Below are 22,434 nucleotides of genomic sequence, written 5' to 3'. Positions count from 1 at the left end.
TTCTCATGGCTCATTCTGTGTCTGTGGGGTTTAAATGCGACATGAGGCAATGAGGTGCTGATGCATTGTGGGATTGATGTCTGGGACTGACCTGAAATACTGCTGTGTAATGGCCCTGTCTCTGGCGGGGGGATGAGGTGGGGAAGGGAGTCACTGGGGAAAAAGCCCCTGTTTGGACTGCCCTCCGTGTGAACATTTTTGCCCCTACATTCACAAAAGACCTTACAGAAAAAAGAGAGTGAGAAGGGAGGGGGTGTCAGTGGACGACGGCTGAAGAGTTTGCATGACTGAACCATTTCAAACACCTTCCAGCTACACTTGTTGGACACACAACTGTGTGTGTGTGTGTGTGTGTGTGGCGCTCGAAACCACAGCACCCCTTTACTGATGGGTCCACTCATCAACTCCATAGAGGATTCATTCATCAGTTCATCTGTGTTGTTCTAGTTAGTGAATGGAGATATCAATATGAGAGGATCATCGGCCCAGGATGAAATGAAAAGTTTCAGATTCTGTTTGTGATTTAAATGTGAAAATTGCCATTTTGTAATGGCGACTGAATGTAAATAAGCACATATTTGTTCTTGTGATTCTGGTAAATAATCATCCATTGGCATCAGCTTTTGCATTTCTTTCAATCACACTGTATTATTATGATGCTAAAGTATGTCGAATTTAGTCTCAATCCCTTTTGTTTCTGCAAACAGTATTTAATATATTTTTTCCCTAGACCTGACTTTTCCCCAAACCAATCATATTACCAGATATTTGCCTGAGGACTGAAAATAAACGGCCATACTTTTATGAAGACATGCATCTTTACAGCGTGATTTCCACTAGGTGGCGTGAGCGGGCGCGTCCAAAAACACATGTTCGAGATCTACTGCCAAAATACATATTTTCATTACTCCACATTTCTTGTTCTCAGCGAGAGATGAAACACATTTTTAATGATGCTTAAGTTTGGGAGGTTTAGTTTAATATTCTTGGGGTCTCTTTGATACCAGCACCAACTAATGATCACACACTGCACATCATCCAACAAAGACATGTAATTATTGAAAAAGCGGTAAACCCCAAGCTCAACTCGCACGTCAAATAACACCCTCAGACATTTGGAGCGAGTGCAACTTTATTCCGTTGAGTTCCATAGATGTAACAACACAGGAGACTACATGGTGTACAGTATGTGCAGAAACATCCACTGAGACAGACAGCATACAACACAGTATCCCATCATACATCACTGTCCCCGTGTTAAGGTACGTATGGATTGTTAACATCTGACTGATATTCCGCTCGAATTAGAAAGAAGGCCACTACCCATATAAAAGTATATTAATATTGGCCCTACGGCGAGAGATTTCTCTACTTCAATACATATCCTAAGGAGATATACAAAGCGCTTGATAAAACATTATCAATTTGTGTTTGAGCAAGAGACGCTTGGATTCTTGTGCCGTTGCCAGAAGAGATTGCTGCTTTTACATTCCTGAGTACTGATCTATGATAGTAATCACAGGCTGTGAGCTTATTTCAGTTCAAACATGGAAGCCCTATACTGATTCACAATGCTGGTGTAAAAGTGCTCAAATTTTCCAGGTTTATGTTGTATTTTGCTTAAAGCTCAAAACAATACCTTAACTTCAACAGTGAATAAGAAAAAAAAAAACAGGAACTCTCCCAACAAAATAACTGAGGAACCCCACTCTGCACACAAAGCACAACCGCACAGAACACGAGCGAGAGATGATCACGAGCCGGACAATCCGGCAATCCGTGACCTGTGCGTTATCCTGGCAACTGAGCTTCAAGCTGGAAATCCTAAATCACTTGATGCAGCGTTCAACTGTTACATTGTTTACTCATTTCAAACCTGTATGACTATTTCTTCTGTGGAACATAAAAGAAGGGATTTTGAGAACGTTGGCAACCGAACAGTTTTGGTGACCATTGACTTCCATTGTATGGACCAAAAAAGAAAAATCTCCACAGAAGTCAGTCAGTCATTGAGCTTTGGAAGGACATGAGGCTGAGAGACTGATTTTTCATTTTTGGGTGATCTAAGTCGCCTTAGAATTCCATCTCTTCTATCTACAATGACTTGTCACTGAGGAAGAATGTCTTCTTTGGCCAAGTCTACAGAAGCACTTGCGTGAGCTGCATAAAACGACATCTTTCATCAGACACTACTTGATTTCTTACAAAATAATGATTAAAAACAACTACAGCACAGGAAATCAGCCCAAATGCTCAACAATGATGAAAACGACAGCGACGTAAGCAGCCTAGTTCATTTAGACACGGAAACGGACAGAAAATCTGTGCTGTTTTTTAATTGCTTGAATCTAGTGATACACACACACACACACACACACACACACGCACACTTGACTGAAATTTCCCAGAATGCATGCATTAAATCAATCTGGTGACAATAATGTGCTCTGACTTTGTAAACTATTTCATTGGATATCACAGGAAACATTACATGAATGTTCTGATAGACATCTGAATTGGTAACTACCTGGACATATATGCGTTACATTTCCGCAATTTGATTTTGTTCTTATCGTGTCCTTTTTTCCAAACATTCCTGGAGCTAAATCGGCTTAATCATTGTGAGAGGTGAGAAAACACTCCGTCTGTCTGTCCACCCGGATCCTGTCGTGCCCTCCTCTCACTTTGTTCCCTGCTGGGTTTGAAGTTCAGAGTTTGGACCCATATGCATTTGAAACGCATTTTACAGCTATGCAAACAAAAGAATCAGGTTTACAGGCCACTCGTCCTGTAGCTGTCAAACACGGCGATTTCTCTCACACTCGCTATTCTTATCTTTAACGCCTTTCTGTCTCCTCGCCGCCAGTGAGAAAGGTAGAGGAGAAAAGGCAGAGAACCGGTCCCTCCTGTTCCCCTGCTGCTTTTTGTGTGGACTGAACGGAGAAGGCCCGCAACTGTGACAACGATTCAGTCTGAGAGACCTTCATCAACCCAGAATTCATCCCACCAGGTCTCTTGGTCTCACTTGAAATGGCATCATTTGTATTCAATGATGTGCTGGTCCTAGTACGATAGAAACGATTCTCGCAAACACGATCCACTGCAAACTATTATAAAATATACATTGTGTCTCACAAAAACGGATCTACTGTACGTAGCCACTACTCATAGTGATCCGAGACACATTCTCAGGTTCGCTCTATGAAAGGTAGAGCAATAATATAAAGCTACATACATTATATCCCAAACCCAAAACCCCCAAAATGGCCTCTTTGTTCTTTGAGAACAAGCACAAAGCTAAAAATGTGCATAGCAAAAGGCAACCGTTTCATCTTCTTTTCACCCAACGAAAGCCGTCGTTTATTAATAAACACTTTGAGAGTCTGATTTTGTTTTTTATCACGTTCGATTATTGAAATGTGCAGAGTGTGTGGATGCAGTTGCTAGGACGCTCGATGAGGGGCGTGTCTAACTCTCTGACAGACAGGAGGAGGGGGAGGAGCCTGAGGGCTGCTGGGAAAGCATGCAGGTTCTCCGCGAGACTCTCGGCTCGGGTTCGGGCGTGAGGCGGGCGGCGCTCTGGTTCTTGAGGTTGTTGAGCTCCTGTGTGGACATCAGCGGTTTGGGAATGCTGACCAGGCAGAACGCGGAGCCGCTCTTGGGGACGAAGTTGACCTTGTTCCTATCTGGGCACAGGAACTGTGGGATCTCTCGTGGAGGCCTGGCCCTGAGGAGAAGAAAAAGGAGAGCGATAAGACGGTGAGAAGCACTGACTCAGCTTTGAAGTCGGTGTAAATGTTACGCTATCATCATTTCAAGGCTCATGCCGCAACACAACAGTGGAAAACAGAGTGCAGAGAGAGCAGATAAAGCAGTGTTTCAGACACACTGCAGCACTCACTGCGTTTCCTCTGTGAAGACCTTGACTCGCTCGCAGCCCTCGGGTGGCTCGCGTTTGAACATGTAGCTGTTGTTCGGCTTTGGGGATGAGGCGTATTTGGGTAGCGGTGAGCAGGGGGCCAGATCTGTGAAAATGGTACAAGGAAAAAATGAGTAGAATGACAATAAAACACTGACAGGCTTATCAGAGATTCAACAGAGAGCTGAACAATTAGTTGAATAATCAGTCTTAATCCACCATTTTAAAAAACTATCAGTACTCAACAAAAAATGGAGAAGTACGAATGACAGTCATTCGTAGCAGATGCTATTAGCATGCTAAATAACTCTGACACTGTCTTTAAAGCAGCACCAGGTAACTTTTCAACCTTTATAATATATTTCCAAACCTCTTGTGATGGTACATCGACTTACAATAGGCTGAATGACATGTCTGCCATAGCCTGACGGGGTCTGTATCGTTTTTAATCGTACTTTTAAACTTCGGGGTTCGGGTAGTAACACCCGCGCACAAAAAGAACTACAAAATTCGACTGCTTTACAGCATAGGCTACCTCACTTCCCCCAACACGTCCTCACATGCTGTTGGACTTGTAAGTATATTGCTTATATTGTATATCACTCAGACAAGCTTTCACTCGTTGGTGTGAGCTAAAAAGCACATGGCGTTCTTGTTGATGGATTAGTAACTTAGACATCTTCTGAGGCTAGCAGTGCTTATTCGATGTCCGACGATTGTAATGCGTTGTGTTTATTCCCCAATCGAACGGTTCTACCGTCCACAGCATTACTTGATAGACAAAAATAGGACAAGAATGAGCATCAAACAGAAACAACCCGCTTACGGGGTGTTCGAGCCGACAGTTAAACAGGGCGCGCGCAGCTCTTAAAGGGGACACACTTTATTTCCACTCGTTACAGCTTCCATCTGACTGAACAGGGACCGGTATACAGGGGGGAGGGGATCAGGCCGTGAGTGAAGAGACTGCTCTGCGTGAGTGGTATTTACGACAGTAACGTTAAATACAAGTAGTCCACAGCGACTCTAGGGGTCGTTGTTTGACCAAAACGGAATTCCTACCTAGTGGGGCTTTAAATTAATCTCTTACAAAATGTGCAAATCGCAATAAAGTAATATTATTAAAATAATACAATTAATTAAAAAAATTATTTTATAAAAAAAAATTCTGAATAAAATCAACTAGCTGATTGGTGGATAGTAACTTATTTAAAGGGGCACTTTTCAATTTGTGATCACACATACTCGGTGCATGGGGAGCGGCATTTTACAAGATCAGATATTTATCAATGACGCTCAGGATTTGTTGCGCACCATATACGTCCTATCAGTTCTCTCTCCTTACTTTCTTCACATGATAAGTGAAATCTGATGTCCTGTAATGTAACCCACTACCACAGCAAGCCTAACCATGTCCCTTTAGGGGCTCCGTAGAATGCGGCATTTATTTTCTGTGCCTTTCCGAATTCAGAAGTAAGCTTCGGGCACATCGCTATTGTCAAAAGTCCGTATACTATATTATAATATATTATATTATATTTACATATGCAAGTGGTCACAGGAGATGCATTTGAAACGCATGATAATACCAGATGTAATGGTAATGTGTCTTGGCTGACCGTTTGTGATCTGATCACTGAAAACGCATCTTAATACCAGGTGGAAACAGGGCTTCTTTCTCGCACACTCATTTTCCGGGATATTGCATATAATTTCGGGCCTCAGGGAACCACTGAGTATGCAGTAGACATGAAATACGGAGAGAATGGCGCGACTGAAAATCTGAAAAACCTTTTGTTAATGTTTGTAGTCAACATTTCAAACTGGATGACCATGAACAGAGTTCTAGGCCAAATGAAGGGAAACAACTGAAAGAAAGTGCCGTTCTGTCAGTTCAGCCTGAAGCAAAACGCTGTCACGTTCAGGTGAGAAAGCTGTTGCCATAGTGTTCCATTTTTTCCATAAGGCTTTTGAAAGGGCAAACAAAGTATGGTACAAAGTATAATTTGATGATAAAACTACTCTTACAATAACCGTTCTGTTAATATCCCTCTGTCGATCCGACTGCCCGTGGGCGGGGACACGAAAATCTGGAAGTATAATCTGTGGTTTTGACGAAAGCCATGAAGCTGTTCATTAAACGTGAATTTCTCGGATCCAGGTAACACGAAGAACGAGTAAACATTGCTCATTTGCACATACTACAGAAACTGTAACAATCCAAAGTTACACTATTTTGATTACGCTTTTAGCTACTAATAATAGCGTAGCACTGTCAGCACCATATAACAAATTTGAGCATGTTTAAAACCATTCCACACATTTTCATACACATCAATGCAGAAAAAGCGTGTGCAGATCTGTGTGGGCCTAAGGACATGTGAACAGCCCAGAGTGTGTGTATGTGGGTGTGAAAATATGTGAGCTGTACCTTTCTCACAGCCGTCAGCCAGAGTCTCGTCCTCGTGGGGAGACGGACTATCGCTGCAGGGCTCACTTGGCACGTTCAGGAACGTGGGTGAGATGGATTGAGAACGGCTACTGCTGTTGCTGTGGTTACTGCCCGCTGCGATGCCCAGGGGCGTCTGCGTGTCGATGCTGCGGGAGCTGGCGCTGCGTTGGCAGAGGGGCGGAGGAGCCCGATGCCCGTCTGGAGCCTCCTGAGGCTGGGCGGAGAAAAATTGGAATGATTATAAACAACAGAAATAAACCTTTAGGTTAAACACACACACAGTGTCTTTAGGGATTCTATGAGGACACCTGATTATGTAACAGAGAGTGTGTGCTTGACATGATTCTGCAAAAACACTCACAATAAGCTGCTCCTCTCTGTCTCCTGTGTCTCGGATAATGATGCGCTCAATCTCCTGATTCAGCCCCTCCACGCTGTTCCGGAAACGAGAGACGGATGACTTGGAGATGGGAATAGAGATCAGGACACTCTTTGGAATAGGAGCCTGAAACAGGAGAGAATGAGAAGGTTTGATTATTTGCTGTATGTGATGTTTTAAAGTACAATGTGTTGGAGCCTTGACCTAGTGTTTTCTGCATATGCTTTAACAATCTTTCCCACACGAGCTCAACTCCAAGTCCAAGTCGAGCTGTGTATTTGTACTGTATATTTTACGTTGTTATATGTTACCGATAATATATTATTAAATGAAATGTGTTTTAGGTTTATGCGCATGTAGTTTGTAACAATGAGTGATCAAGAAGCATCAGAAAAGCAAAGAAGACAAATGCGTGTATGTGGTTGGTGTGTGTGTGAGTGAGTGAGTGCAGTATGCATAACACAGAGAGACGACCTCAAAACGAGAGCAGATATGCCTCTGAAAGTAAACACTGCCTGTGTGAAAACTTACAGCAACAGCATTACACAGCAGCTGAATCAAGCCCCGCATATTCACACACTGTCAGCACACACTTCAGTTACCATATGATGCTAAACACTAACAGGGGTATGTGTTTTCACACCCCAGCATACAGACACATTGCATGGTAACGTGTTGGTCTCCTCTGCAGATCAGCGAGTTATGTAACTCGGTCTGCCTAGCAGATTTCTGATTCTCGCTTGTGTGTCCGCGTAGCACACCTCACGACTGTACCGTGACACAGATAGATAACATGACGCATGCAAAACGCGCAAATCTAAAACGTGCCATCTACGCTAACTGCTGTTTGCGACGACTTCTGCGACAGATGAAAGACTGAACAAAAACGTCACCTTTCCAGAGAGTCCACTTCCTGTCATCCTGTCAGAGAGAGGTCCGGTCTTCCTCCTGGTCCACCGGTCTCTGTTTCTCTCTCTCTCTGTTCTGTGCTCTGTCGTGGCTCATGCTCTGGATTTTAGTTCTCTCGGCCCCCCTCCTTCCTGTCTCTCTTCATCATGTCTGCCCCCCCCCTCTCTCTCCCTTGTTCTGATCTTTCCTCTCCAAGTGTATTTCTCCATCTCACCCCCTTTCTTAAAATACATAGCACTGCTCTCGTCATCCGTCCCTCCCCCTCTTCTTTCTCAGGGTAAGAGGGAACAATGCGAGGGCATTAGCAGGACGTTGCTGAGAGCTGTGTGGTCCTGCGGTGGCCCTCGCTTAAAGCACGCCAGATCTGCTTCATTACCATCTCAATAGAGCAAGCCAGGTTTTAAACTCACATGCAGCATCACTCCATGCATCTTTCCTCTCCAGCGTGCATGTGTGCGTTTAATCGGACATCACATTGTTTCAACATAAAAGTCTTCTGGACTCTTTTCTTCTGGGTGGTTTGGTTATTTATCTGCTCATCAGGATAGAAAACAGCTGAGAGAAACCCTGACCCTCGAGGTCACGCGAAACAATACACCGGTTAAGTGATTTTGTCTATATCCTAGCAACTTTCTCTCGAGCGGTCGCTAGGAGGCAAATATTTGTTTACGTATAAGATTTCCAGTGGCGTGCCGTGACATTAAAGGAAATAATGTACGGCCTGACCACAATGAAGGACGACATGATACTACTCACTGTCAGCGCCAATGATCTGATTGTCATCTTCAGACAGAAGAAACATGGCTCAGCACTTTGGTGACGCCTATAGAGGCCGCATAGGATTGCTAACAAACCCATGCTAACCAGTTGAACACAGATGTCAGCCATTTACTTCGGAGGTCTCGATTAAAGTTCATTAACTACAGGAGCAGAAATGTCGATGCCTAAAATAGACAATGGCAGACAAAGGTTGCAGAGTGTGGAAAATGTGTTAACAGTTGCGATGTAACTGGAGTGGCGACAGATTTTCTCCTCTGTACTGTGATGTACAAATGAAATTGATAAGTGGTCTAAATAATTAATAAGTCTGGCTTAAATATGAACCCTGTTCCAAAATGCGAAGGCTGTTCCAAATGCTTATACAGCGCAACAGTGTCCATCCACTTTTTTCAGCGTCCTTACGATCACGGCTACTAACTACAAAGTGAATCGCAACATTACAACATTACATTTGATTTGAAAAAAGTATAGGACGAAATAAAAAATGTACAAGACTATTTACTTAACGGTTTTGAAGAGGGAAAAAAATTATTTTAATTAGATGCATAGAAACAATATATTTTAAGTTTGAGACTAAGTAGTTTGAGAGCGAAGGGAAACTTCATCAGCCACCAAATCCCATGAAGCACTGCGAATGACCTCTCAGATTGGTGGAGCTTTTTGTACACAATCATGGGTAATGTTAGCCTGATTTCGTCATACTCATATTCTAGGCAGAATGTGAGTCTGATACTGCTCCATAGGGCTTTGATTATGAGGCGTGTCTTAACCGAACCAGAAAAAAAAAAACTCTGCACTCAATTGGATAGACCTACAACCAATCAGAGTAACGCAGTAAGTGACGTAAGTTGAGCGACGCATAGTTGTCAACAGAGCTCAACTGCACGCACACTGGAAGTAGTAGTAAAGTAATGAGTGTAAATCTTCGCTCTTTGCCGTTGTTGTAAAAAGAATTTAAGAATTCGCGGAGTACTTACAAGCACGAATAGCATTTTTGAGAGAAATACAAAAGGTGTAAGTATATACGAACAAGTTCTCCGTTTAGGATTAGATCTCGACAATAAAGCAAATAAATCTTCTCGCATTTGTCGGCCCTGTCTCAACTTTATAACACGGTTGCAACGCGACTTGACTGATTTAAAAAAAATGGAAAGACGACGAAAGAGACCACGCTGTCGATTTCTTTTATAACAGACGCGATAGCGGAATCTAAACATCTCAATTCTCCAGCTGCAGTCATCTTTGTTGAAAACCAATTCAACCCAAGTGCTCTTTGATGACGTGGGTGATTACGTAACCGCAGATCATCTGTCCATCATCGATTAAAGCCCGCCCTGGCAATTTGATTGGCTCGGCCTTCTGGGAGCCGAGCATAATTACTCCTCAACGGATCGAGTCCAGACCGAACTTCCCGACCAAAAAATGTTGTGGGCGAGGTTCGGGCTGGCACCCAGGCCAGGGTAATGTAGTTTCTCCCAGAAATTCCACTGCCAAACAGTATTATTTCAAAAATAAGATGAAATGACGCAGGCTGATGAATTCTACAAAAACATATACCATCGATTAACAACTTCAGAGCTCACAGCAGGTCTGCCTGCCTTTAAAGGTTTATAAGTTATCATTAAAAATCGATTCCCATGTGGAGAAAATCAATGTGATTTTTACTTACGAAACCTGACTGTTGAACTCAATTAAAGTATCGCAACATTAGCATTGCAACATGTTTTAATGCTAGACTCTACTGGAATCAACTGGGAGTGGCACCAATCGTAAGCGTCATTTGAGCAACACTATTTGTGAGAGTTTCTATGAAGCATTTCCCAAATCAGTCACTTATGAGGCTCCATTTGCTGCCTTAGAATTTAACTACAACTGAGGGCCGAATGTACACTCAAATAAAACTGCATATATATATAAAAATAACTTAATTTTGCCCTGTTCCTTTTAGTTGTACCAAAATTACAAGGATTAAAAAAACTCAGTGTCCATGGACACGCACAGAAGCCTCAGTAAAACAGTGAAAGTCTTCCCGACAGCATGTAAAAGGCTTTTCTTCACTGGTATGGAGGCCTGTATTGGTTACCACAGTCTGCCTTTAAAACGAGAGGTTAGACAGAAGAATCCCTTTGAAAGGTCTCCAGGCCTTGATAGCTATACTGGGCACTTTCACGTCAGCCTTTCTTTGACCACTATGGTCTTTATAAAAACAAGAGATTCATGGGGCTGAAGTTGTTGACCGGTGCTTAACTAAAGGTTTGTGTAGAAACTTAAAGGAATGACCCCTCCAAAGCCCCACGCAAGCTCAAATGACTCACAAACGCATCTCTTCTGTCCCTCTGGATTCACAACATATTCAGGTTCAGAACCACTGAGATCAAACAAAAACAAGTTCCTATTGTTGTGGTCACTGTTCCAGTAGAAGGTTAGAAAAATACAAGTCACAAGTGATCAAAAAACTTAATCCATCAGAAGTCCTGCCAATAAATTCATCAACTGCGGCAAAGAAACAACACATTGAAATTCTCAGTAAACCCAAAAAAAGGAGATTAGAGATTATGATAGAGATTAACTTCAGCCTGAAACATTCGAAATGTAAGACTTTGAAATGAGATCAAACTAAAGCTAAAAAGAGTAGAGTACATAATTTCATCTGAATGCTCTAGCGACGGCACACACACTGCCTCTGCACTCCTCATTTCTGACACTAGCAGGCGCTGTGGACTCCCACACAGAGAATGGTAAGAATGCAGGGAAAGATGTGCTCAATCCTTCAGACACAAAAACAGCAGTCAAACCCAGAAAGCAGCCAAAAAACTGTTAATTATTGATCATCGAACACAGCACTCGACAGGCAAGAAGAGCAGAGGAGATAGAGAACAAAGCCAGGAGGTGTGCGAGTTACTAGGATCCTTTATCACTGGCCTTTACCCTGCAATACATCACACATGAATGATCAAACTCTGAATGTCATGGAGATCTGAGAGACTATCGAATCTGCCAAAAATCGACTAGGACTAACAAAATGACCGCAAAGTGCTAAGCGCACATTACAGTCGTGCTAGCTTACTTAGGGCCAAGCTAATATACATAGCATGACTAGGGAAGATAAGCAGGCTAACTTGGCAGTACTTAGTGTTATTGATAAGAGTAGATGCTATTATTGATGTAAACCAAAACAAGGGATGGAAGTAGAAGCCATGCAATGTGTCATGCTAACATGCTAAGGTTTCATGTAGGCTAATGCATTTTTTCAGATCTTTCTATTATGTTTCTGGAGGTTAGCTTATGAGTAATAATATAAACTAAAAAAACAAACAAATTATTGTACATCCTTATTTTCACTCTCAAAAACACCAAGGATGTTACCCATTTCAGAAGTGCAAGACAGTAAATGTCCACTGCTGTATTTCATTGCACATTTATAATAGCAATGGTCACATAAACTACACCGGCATATACTTCATGCACTCAACTGTTTCAGCTTTTCTTGCATAGTGGAAGGGAAGGGACTATCAGACTCAGTTGTAGAATGATGAAATCACTCATATACTAGACCAGGGGTGTCCAGTCCTGCTCCTGGAGGGCCACTGGCCTGCAGAGTTTAGCTCCAACCCCAGTTAAACATACCTGAACCAGCTAATCAAGGTCTTATTAGCTGGTTGAGGTAGGTGTTGGGGTAAGTTGGAGGTAAGTTGGATCTAGGTGTTGAGGTAAGTTGGAGCTAAACTCTGCAGGACAGTGGGGCTCCTAGATCAGGTTTGGCTATAAGTTTGTCATTTAGGACCCATCTCATGACTTCTTGTCGACTGGAAAATTTTGGAAAGACATGTTTCAAGGTTGTTACTAGCTGAACTATTGACACACAGGTAGGTACACAACAGTACAACATATTGAACAGACTGTACAACCGCCTTGTTTTTATTTATAACAAATATAGCCTCTACTCTAAGTATGGCCTATGATCAAGTCTGTCGTTTCTGCAATCCGTGACAAAGCAAAAATTCCCAAGCCTGAAGAAGAGACAAACATCTCCACAGCTGTTCACCCGTATTTCTGTGTCTCCTCTGATGTTGTTCTTCTTTTTTTCTTCTCATGGAGCTGCTGACCTTATGGCCGGATTTCTCAAAGGTCTTCAAATGCAACTTTCATTCCTTCTCTTTTCTTATTCCTCCTCTTCAGAGCTTTTATTTCTGGAAAGAATGCCATTTTCATGACTGCCACTTCATCTTTAGCTGCTTTCCTCGCACATAATGGGGAGAACACCCCCACGCACACCCGACTCAGCCCTTGAAACGACACACGCACACACACACATCCCTGCAGCCCTCCCCCTCAACACAGAGGTCACGTTGTGTGTGTTCTTTAGGAAAGTGCATTTACATCGGAGTGCCAAGACAAAAAGGAAGTAGAAGACTCAGAGACAGAGAGAAATGGAAGTTTACGATAAAATTTGGGGGTTGAACTTGGGCAGACTAAGTGCTTACGGTGACAAAACAACTGCAGGCAGGTCCTGTGATGGAAGCCAGAGTGTTTCCAGTCTACATTACCCACTGGGCGTCACCCGACCCCAACGGCCCAGCCGAGAAACATCACGACCACTCAGCCTGAGGCGGAGAAAAATGCCCCCTCACGTCCAAATAAATGCATGCTTGTTATAATCACCCAGCCTGGGCATCTCTCATGCTCTAAACTCAACCTCAGCTGCTTCAAATTAAGGCTAATACACAGCAGAGAAACCCCCTGAATAAATAAACCTTCAAAAAACCAGTTCCACTTCGTATTCCCGTAGTTCTCTTCATAGCAGTCGGAGGCAGAACGGAATGGCACTGATTAATGATACACTGTTCAATCAACCCCACTTACATCTGCTGGAAGGGACGGCAGATGCAAGACTATGTTTGTGTATAATGATCACATAGTAGTAGACTGGGTTCCTGGAATAGCAGGTTAGCATTTCCATATGCTTTCTCACAAAAAAAAAAAAGGAAATGCTGCAAATCTCTCACTGAAGAAAGCAAACAAGGCAGAAAGTAATTTAACCATTTTCATTTCCAAGTTGACACCAGCTGAACGCCATTCACGTGAAATGTGTCATGCGAGTCATGTGACAGTGATCATTACCATTTTACTACGGTTTCAAATATTTATCGTGGAATAAAATAAATATAAATAATAATGAATAATAATATAAATATTATACCGTTTCACCTAATTATTTAAATAGGTAGGCAACTTGAAGCATACAGTATACTGCACATTCAATAGTAAGCTAGTACTCCATTCTGAACACAGATTTTAAGTGGGGATTCTGTACGGTGTACATCTGCGCTGGTCAAATCAGTATTCTTGTCCAATTCGGACCTAGCTGTGAGTAGTTTGGTGTTTTGTCCAACAGAGGGGCCGAGTCTGAGTCTGAGTACAGTTCAGAGGATTAAATACAAAAGATGAATACAGTGAGACAACAGATGGTGCTTGAGCCCAACACATGCACAAAAAAAAAAAGAAAAAAAGGCCCAGCCGTACAACGGGCCCCAAAACCACACATCCAGCGGGCCGGACAGAGTGTGGCCTTTAATTGACTGGCTGGCAGCTATAGTACAGTAAAGGCCAGGCGTGCGGCACATTCACCACATGCTGGACTAATTCATGGACAAACACAAAACAGAGCGAGAGAGCGAGAAAAAGACGGAGGCAGGGAGGGAGGGAGGGAGGGAGACAAGGCAAGCGAGAGGCCACAGTAATTTATTCACTGTTTTTTGTCTTCGTGAAGAGAGGTCTTTCACTCTGAAACAGCCTGCAAGCCTGCACCTGGTCTTGCCAATTACGACCAGAGTGCAAGTACACACACACACACACACAGTGACACGCTTTTACACACGGGTATGCACACTTACCCACTCACGTTCTTTCAGAATGAGTGAGGGAGAATGTGGCAGAATAACTATGACTTCTAGTTCTCAACTACAACTGCATTGATGATACACAACGTGTGTGTTCAGTTTCTTCTTCTGCTTATATGGCATTAAGTGCACTCACTGCACTGTGCTACGCTTATGTTAACAAACAGACACTCTCTCTCTCTTTCTCTTCAATTTCAAATGAGTTTTATTGGCATGACTGTGTAAAATAGCACAATATTGCCAAAGCAATAGACATATACAAACATCTAGATAATTAAAAGGAGATTTTTTTTTTTCCATATTATACATAAATATATCACAATAAAAATAAAAAAAATAAAAAATAAGTACAGAGAGTAGTTTAAAGGGAAAAGAGGGTTCAGCCCTTGTCCCTCATATGATGGCAGGGAGACGCATACTGCGCTGCCAGGTGAATACATTCTTCTTTCTCTCCCAAAATATAAGACAGTTTGTTTATGAGGCTCGCTTGTTGGAATTGAGGTAAAATATGTGCTATTGGTGTGAAATAAGTGTCTCTGATGTTTTTATACTTGGTGCACTCGGTGAGGAAGTGCAGCTTGTCCTCTGTGACTCCATCAGAGCAGTGTGAACACAGTCTGAGCTCTCTGGCTCTCCAGCTCTGCTTGTGTCGGCCCGTCTCCACACACAGTGACTGTGGTCACTAATGCGATACCTTGTCATGAGCTTTCTCTGACCATAATTAGTAATCTCTCTATCTCAATGTGATTTCTGAAGGATCATGTGACACGGAACACTGGAGTAATGATGCTGAAAATACAGCTTTGACTATTATTTGGCAAAAATACTGATAGACCATCAGCTTATGATGGGGGGAGGGGGCATTGCTAAAAACGTGATCTATGAGAGCAAAAAAGTGTTCCTGTTGGTAACTATCAACACACCACCCCAGGTAACCTTCTCCACCGGGACTTCTGGGTTCAGAGCAGTTGAGAAATAGCTCACCTGTGATTGGATGAAAGCAGCATGGTTGCCATTGAAAGGAGATTTGCGGTCCTTGTCGCGATGGTGACGGTTGCTGTGTTTACTGCGCTGGAGCTGCTGTCTCAGCTTCACAATCTGAAACACGCAGAGAGAGTGAGAGAGAGAGACTGTCAGGACAGACATTATTTCTCACTTCAAGTGAACTTTCAGAGCACTGTTGCTTAGATAAAAGACACCATTCCATTTCACACAAAAAACCCCTACATGACAGTTGGTCATTATTGCAAAATAAACCCCTTCATGGGTCAGGATGCTTGGTCCTGAGTTTATTGTGCAATAATGACTGTCTTATTAAACTCTAGTAATGGGCGAGTCAAAGCCCAGGGTCAGATGGGTTTCTTGATTGTCTCACTGCACTGCATTCCTCCAAGTATGTACACAAATAAACACCCCAACCCTCTCCACCCCAAACGCATGCTTACAAAAACACTTATGATCGATTACATTAGTACTCTTTCCTTTATAAACATCCGTCGGTTAGACAGAAAACCAACACACCCTCCCGCTCCCTCTCTCTTTACCCCAGCCTAGGGAAGAGACGGGGAATACATGTACAGATGGGATCAGATGTCAAGTTTAAGTCCAGCCTCAAGTCAGTAAATACAGGCTATGAGTGGCACCATTAATGAGATGTTAGCATAATCTCACCTGAAGCCTGTAGCAGCCAGGATGTGACAACACTAATTCCCACAGAGGCATTTCTGACCAGGTCTTAATGTGTATGTGTGGGATTTAACTGTGTGTGACTGTGGTGCTGAGGGGTTTGTGTTGTTTGTGAAGGTACATGATGTGATGCTTGTACCAGACAAAACAGCTCTGCTCAAAAACTAAGAGAGAGGTTCCTCACTGCCTACCGAGGCAGATACTTTCTAGGGGAGCATCCGAACTGAAACTGAACCTCACATTTGACTGATTTGAAATGGTCTGCATAGGCAGCAAACAGCAATAATACCGCATTCAAATAATTCATCTAGGTAGGCAGCTCAGTAGGTTTCCATCAGATTTGCCTACAGTGTGTGTGTGTGTGTGTGAGTGCACATATGACCTGCTGACTGTGTAGGAAATGATTAACTATCAGTTGAGATAAAGAGTGACAGGAAGATAATGTACGTACAGACACCTGTGAATCCCTCAAGGGGCACAGCAGAGACATACAAAGGGAGGAGACTCTTGAAGTGGTGGAGGAGAGGAAGAAGATAGGCTGAATAGAGAGAACAGTGTATGAAGCAACTGGAGGATGTGACAGGGGAAGGAAGGGTGTACACACAAACAGGAGGAAGGGAGGGTGTAATGCGAGGTGACACCAGGCTGCTTCTGGTTCACTAGAGACTGCCAATAATATGATAATGACACAGCCTCAATCTTCCCCTCCCCAACACCCTGTTGCTGCCTCGTCTCCTCATCCACAATCTCACACTGGGGGAGAGAAAGACAACGAGGGGGTCCAGCCCGGGCCCTGCTCCTGCTGAATGGAACAAAGCACGGGGGAGGAGAGGAGATCAGGCCCTAAACGCGTCCTGACCTCTTTTAGCTGGTCAGTGCTGCCGCAGGAGGCTGAGCGCTTGTGACAGCTCCTCTTCTTCTCTCCGCATTCATCGGCCCAGGCACTGGGGGTCTGTGGGAGACACACATGAGACCATCAGACATGAAACAACAATACGTTCTGATCATCACAGCATCGTGTCGTTTCTTGACTCGCGAGTATGCGGAGGCGGTCGTTTGACTCTTTTCCAAAATAAACACTCGCCAAGATCCAAGACTGGGGTTAGCCACCTTTGAGCTAGTAACTTTATCAGGAACTGCAACATTACCTGGTTTAAATGGAATTGTGCGAGGGATTCGAATCAACTCGATTGGAAAATGTATCATCAAAAGTTTCATTAGAAGGAACTGTTGTTTTCACATTTTTTCCCCCGGTTATTGTCTCATTAAGCCAACAAAAGCAAAATAAGAATGAATCATGATATGTTTCAACAACTCTTATCAACTCTTTCAACAGCTCATCTTGCATATGTTATGAAAAAGTTCTTATAAATAACTGCAATTCAATTGACACACACACACACACACACACACACACACACACACACACACACACACACACACACACACACACACACACACACACACACACACACACACACACACACACACACACACACACACACACACACACACACACACACACACACACACACACACACACACACACACACACACACACACACACACACACACACACAATGGGTAAAATAAGAAATATTTATGGCTGTTTATTTCTCTCCCCATTAGCAGGTGTGGCATAAAGTTAATTTTGGGCCCCATATACCATCACAAAGAGCTGCTTTACTGTTAGAAAGAAAAATGGATGTTTTATGACCATATAAATGAGCTGTCTAGCCTGCCCTTCAAATTCATACATAAACAAAGTCACAAAAAAGACCCCTGACAGGACGGATCACTCCCACCCACGCACACATACATGAAAACACACACAAGTGAAGGCAAGAAACCGGTGGATGGGGAATTTGAATTAGAACTTATTAACATCCTGCAAACAAACCGCATAATGCTCATCTTTACAGAATACTTGGTTTGTGTAACTTATTTGTGAACTTACTTCCTAAATGTAAAAATGCAGCTGCTGTTGCCAAAGAGAGCATGGAGAGGCACGCAGGGCATATGGCTTCTGGCTCTGAGCTTCCTTTGTGAAGTGTCTGTCGCTCAACAGTGTGCAAGCTCTCTACTAAGATAACCGCAAACACTCAATCCAGAGCAGAGACTGGCAGCGTCTTCAGGACAGTAAACACACACACAAATATAAACTTAATTTGCAGAAACTAAGAACGCAGATATACCAATATTTATTTTTTGTGTAATTAGCTGATATCTAATCTGATGTTCAATATAATAAATCTACATTGCTTAGTCTATATTTTTAAAGAGCATGCTTCAAGTGAAAAGAGGTAATGAGCCATTTTATTCTCCTTACAATCTTTTAACCAATACTGAAGATAAAAAGCTAATATTGATTAATACTAAAGTGGTTATTGATGCATCACTTGCAGGAACTATGTACACTATATACACTTTTTTTCTTTTTCTAAATAGCATTTGAAACTGGACACATTACGCAACTAATATAGGTTTCAAACAGTAGATTGTCGTCTGCATTAATTCATAAAGTGACATCATTATCAGGAAATAAAACAAATACATTATTTTGAGTCCAATTTTAACAATCCAATTTGGCAATCTGATCAAATAATGAGTCAAGAAAGCAAAATTAACAATCATGATTGGAAGGTTAAGTTGTTAAAATTGCACTGTGGAAAGGGTAACTATATTCTTTGCAGTGTGCCTGGTTTTATTCAGCTCATTTTGGCATTTGTAGTAAATAATTTGGGTATTCCATGGGTAAAGAAAATTTGTACTGTATACTATGAACTTCCATACCACATACTAAAATAGTATGCAAGTAAAAAGTGCTCAGTTCACTTACTTAAAAAAATTGAGTAAACCTGTTGCCTTAAAATTAAGTAAATAAACGTAATGCTTAAAAAAAATAAGTTATGTGAACTTGACAATACCACATTACTTAATTTTTTTGATTAAGCAAGTTTATTTACTTAACTTTAAGTCAACTGATCACTTTTTTTACTGTGTAGTACACGTTAATGCCAATCTTGTCTCAGAGAGCTGAAAAAAAGGACCCCAAACAAGAGAACATCAGCTCTGACAAACCTGCCTCAGATAGCCGAATAAAAGCAGTAAACATGAACAACATTCCATAAACGTGTGACATACCTCGCCAAAACACAGCATTCTGTGAGAGAGAGTCGTTTCTGGTAGTTTAAAGTCGCTAACACACAACTGGGAAAGAATTTAGTCAACTACAGCTCTTATAATCAGTACACCACGTCAGCCTAGAGAGTTATGAGAATCGCTCAGCTGTGAGTATGTACACATCATGGCCTTACTTACACCTTCAAATCACTTACTGGCTCACAATCACACACATTACCACAGTGTGTAGGGCTTTTCACACTGCGCTTGTCCCCAGGTTATTGTCGTTCTAAGCCCCGCTTTTAACTTTTCACTTATAACTGACTATTGCAACAAATTCCCTCATAAAAACACAAACACATTGAGTAAGCAAACATTTTGATGAGATAATTAGAATTTATTTTTAAAATATGTAAAACACCCCTACCCCATCAAATTACCCCACCCCCCATTAAAGTCAATGTTTATGTATTATTGGGTTTTTTTAACCATGGTATCGACTTTGGTATCGAGTATCATGTACTTTTGGTGGTATCGGTACCGACTACTAGATTTTTGGTATTGTGACACCCCTAATCATAACACACACTCACACAAAGATTTGTTTGGGAACCTCTTGATCAGGGCTTGTCTTTGTCTCTGGGTAAGCACAGCCTCCCACTGCTGTTAACGGCACGACACCAGAGATTCAGCCTGTGGGTTTTCACTGTAAACAACTCAACAACAGATCATTCTACCCCCCAATACACTCAACATGCCTGTACTAGCAAGTTCACAAACTTTCACTCAGAACGTTGCAGGAGATTTATTACTGGACAGCTATGGCCTTATTTAGATATCTGCCACAGACGAAGAGTGATCTTATGTTGAGGAGGTATGGAAAAGTAGCCTCTCTCTGTCACTCAAAGGTGTAAGCCAAAACTGTACAATGCAGTACAGAAATAATAAAATCTGTGGCATTGGAAACAGCCTGCCCTGGGACATTAGCTGTCAAAAGACAACCAATCAAAAACACAACACGGGAACATGCTCTTTTTCTGTGATGTGCATCATGATATTAAAATAAACTTCGCTTTTCTCAAAACCATTGTCCTGTTTTTAACATACTGGTGTCAACAATTACCCATGATTAACATATGTTTTCACGCAAACATCCACACACACCATTAATTAGCAGACTCATTCATCACAAACGTTGGCCTTGGACACAAATGGTGACAAACATGTGTGGGGAAACCAGTCGACTCCTCTCCTCTCAGTCTCTGTACACCCTGAGGCTCTGTATCTAGACACATCTCTAGACGTGTGTCCCAATTCACACTCCCTTCAAACAAACACTTAACATCAGCTGACATTACACACAAGTGAACATGCATTAAAGACTGTATGATCACAGCTAAACTTTTCCTCTGACATGCTTAAAAACACTCTTGACATGTTGTTGAATGCTTGAATCTGATTGGTTTATGAACGTTCTAAGGTGTGCAATTATTTTCAGGGAAACGCACGCCTAAAGTAGTTCAAAGCAGGTCTTGACCGCATTACAGTTCCATTTCACTTCACCAAATGATTTCAGTTATTTCAAAGGTCCTTATACAGACCACAACAACAAAAGAACCAAAACCCACAATGACACTGACCAAACAAATACATATAGTAAACAATACTATACGGTTTTTGTCGAGACACACACTCACAAAGAAACGTGTTGTCAACACTGCTCTGACTATTTTATCAGTAATGTAGTTTAGCAACTTAAAAGCTACATGAATTTCTCACTTGCAAGGTAATAGCGGCACTGTTCTTGGAGCAGACAAACTTACAGTTTTGCTATTAGACGCTGCTGTCGAACACTGTTGAGAGACAAAGACTCAGGTAATCACTATATATGTAGATCTATAACTGCATTAAGGCTTGGGATTAGATGGGTAAGAAATTAGTTCTACACACAAGAACGTTTTAAGGACAAAAACCTGACAAATGTCTTGAAATACATCACCTGAACAGTGTTTTGAGGTGTGGTAACCGTAGTATAAGCGGAATAATTGACTCCGGGCCGTTGAATTATTCGAAAAATAACGCACACCCGAGGTGTAACGGCCACTCCACTTCGGGTGTGCTTTATTTTTCTAATAATTCAATGGCCCGAAGTTAATTATTCCTTACATTAATATTCCTGGTCTTTCTGCATGATTCACAAATGCAAGAGCTAAATATGTTTGCTTTAACCAAGATAACTTTTTTTGCCTCTGAACCAACAAGATTAGATTTCAATTTCCCAATCCAATCAAATTCCGACATAAAATTAAGTCCCGTCTTACATTACATATATACAGTTAAATATTTAGTTTCACTCAGAAATGCATCAGAATGAGAAACACTTGTTTTTACAGTAAAACAACATTCACAACCCTTTTAATGTAATGTATTTCAAAGTGAAACTGGATATTCAATGAGGGAAAAGAGTAGAGCGGGATTTAATTTTATTCACAAGGATCAAGAAAATTGGACATTATATACCAGGGTTTGGAGTCGATTAAGGAGAACAGCTTCCCTCCTGAAACACTCCTGGCACCTGTTGATTAAAATATTTGCTGTCTTGGTGACGTCAATCGAAAATGAAAGGCGTTTCAGAGATGGAGAAATTTAATACGGCACAATAAAACCAGGAATGTGTAGCAAGAAAGAAAACCGGTCAATTTGATTTCATTCTGACTTTAAATATAAATTGTGACCATTCATGGAAATGTGTCAGACAATTTAGCCTAAAATTCTGACCAGTTAAAATAATTATTTCAATCCATAGAAAGAGAACAGAGCCAAAAACGAGAGAAAGTGCAACATGGCTGAACAAGCCAGTAAGATAAAGTTTCTCTTCTTAATTAACTTCATGCCCTGTGAACCTCCACGAGTTGAGCCGTAGGAGTGGCTCCTGTGCCCGGGCGTACCTCTCCTACCCCTCACCAAAATTTATTCCTCTAAATTCCTTTCTTTCTTTGTTTAATTAATCCGTGCATGTGCTTCTTTGTTCCATCGCTCTTTTCTGCTTCTCTAGCTATTGTTCTGCTGGTTTTGTCACACTCATCTAAGTCTGATCCCTCTTTTCTTCATCTTTTCCCCCTCTTCATCACTGCATACTCCTTTTATACACTTCTGCTTTTTCTACCTCCTTCTCTCTTTCATTCTCTCTGCAGGCTTCCTCTTATCCTATGAGTGTTAAAGTGAATGGTGACCAAGTCCTCTGTAATGATGTGCCGTTCAGTTTACTCTGCATCACGGGCTCATT

At 41.9% G+C, this 22,434-nt stretch overlaps 1 protein-coding gene across 2 annotated transcripts in view; it reads right to left on the bottom strand.

Annotated features, from left to right (window-relative positions):
* Window positions 1-1,117: 1,117 nt before the first annotated feature.
* The window catches only part of fam117bb (family with sequence similarity 117 member Bb), a 43,206-nt gene continuing 21,889 nt past the window's right edge, over window positions 1,118-22,434 (bottom strand). For both annotated transcript variants that reach the window (XM_081367841.1, XM_081367842.1), the window contains 6 exons: window positions 16,885-16,977; window positions 15,324-15,437; window positions 6,733-6,876; window positions 6,351-6,585; window positions 3,902-4,025; window positions 1,118-3,727 (listed from right to left, as the gene is read on the bottom strand). In XM_081367841.1, the coding sequence (XP_081223967.1) occupies window positions 3,469-3,727; window positions 3,902-4,025; window positions 6,351-6,585; window positions 6,733-6,876; window positions 15,324-15,437; window positions 16,885-16,977 (969 nt within the window). In that variant the 3' untranslated portion in view covers window positions 1,118-3,468. The remainder of the gene's footprint in view (window positions 3,728-3,901; window positions 4,026-6,350; window positions 6,586-6,732; window positions 6,877-15,323; window positions 15,438-16,884; window positions 16,978-22,434) is intronic.

The sequence above is a fragment of the Scardinius erythrophthalmus genome (genome assembly GCF_964197995.2).
Source record: "Scardinius erythrophthalmus genome assembly, chromosome: 6".
Classification (NCBI taxonomy): domain Eukaryota; kingdom Metazoa; phylum Chordata; class Actinopteri; order Cypriniformes; family Leuciscidae; genus Scardinius; species Scardinius erythrophthalmus.
Note: the sequence above shows the minus strand (reverse complement) of the source record. Positions and strands in the feature narration are given on the sequence as shown.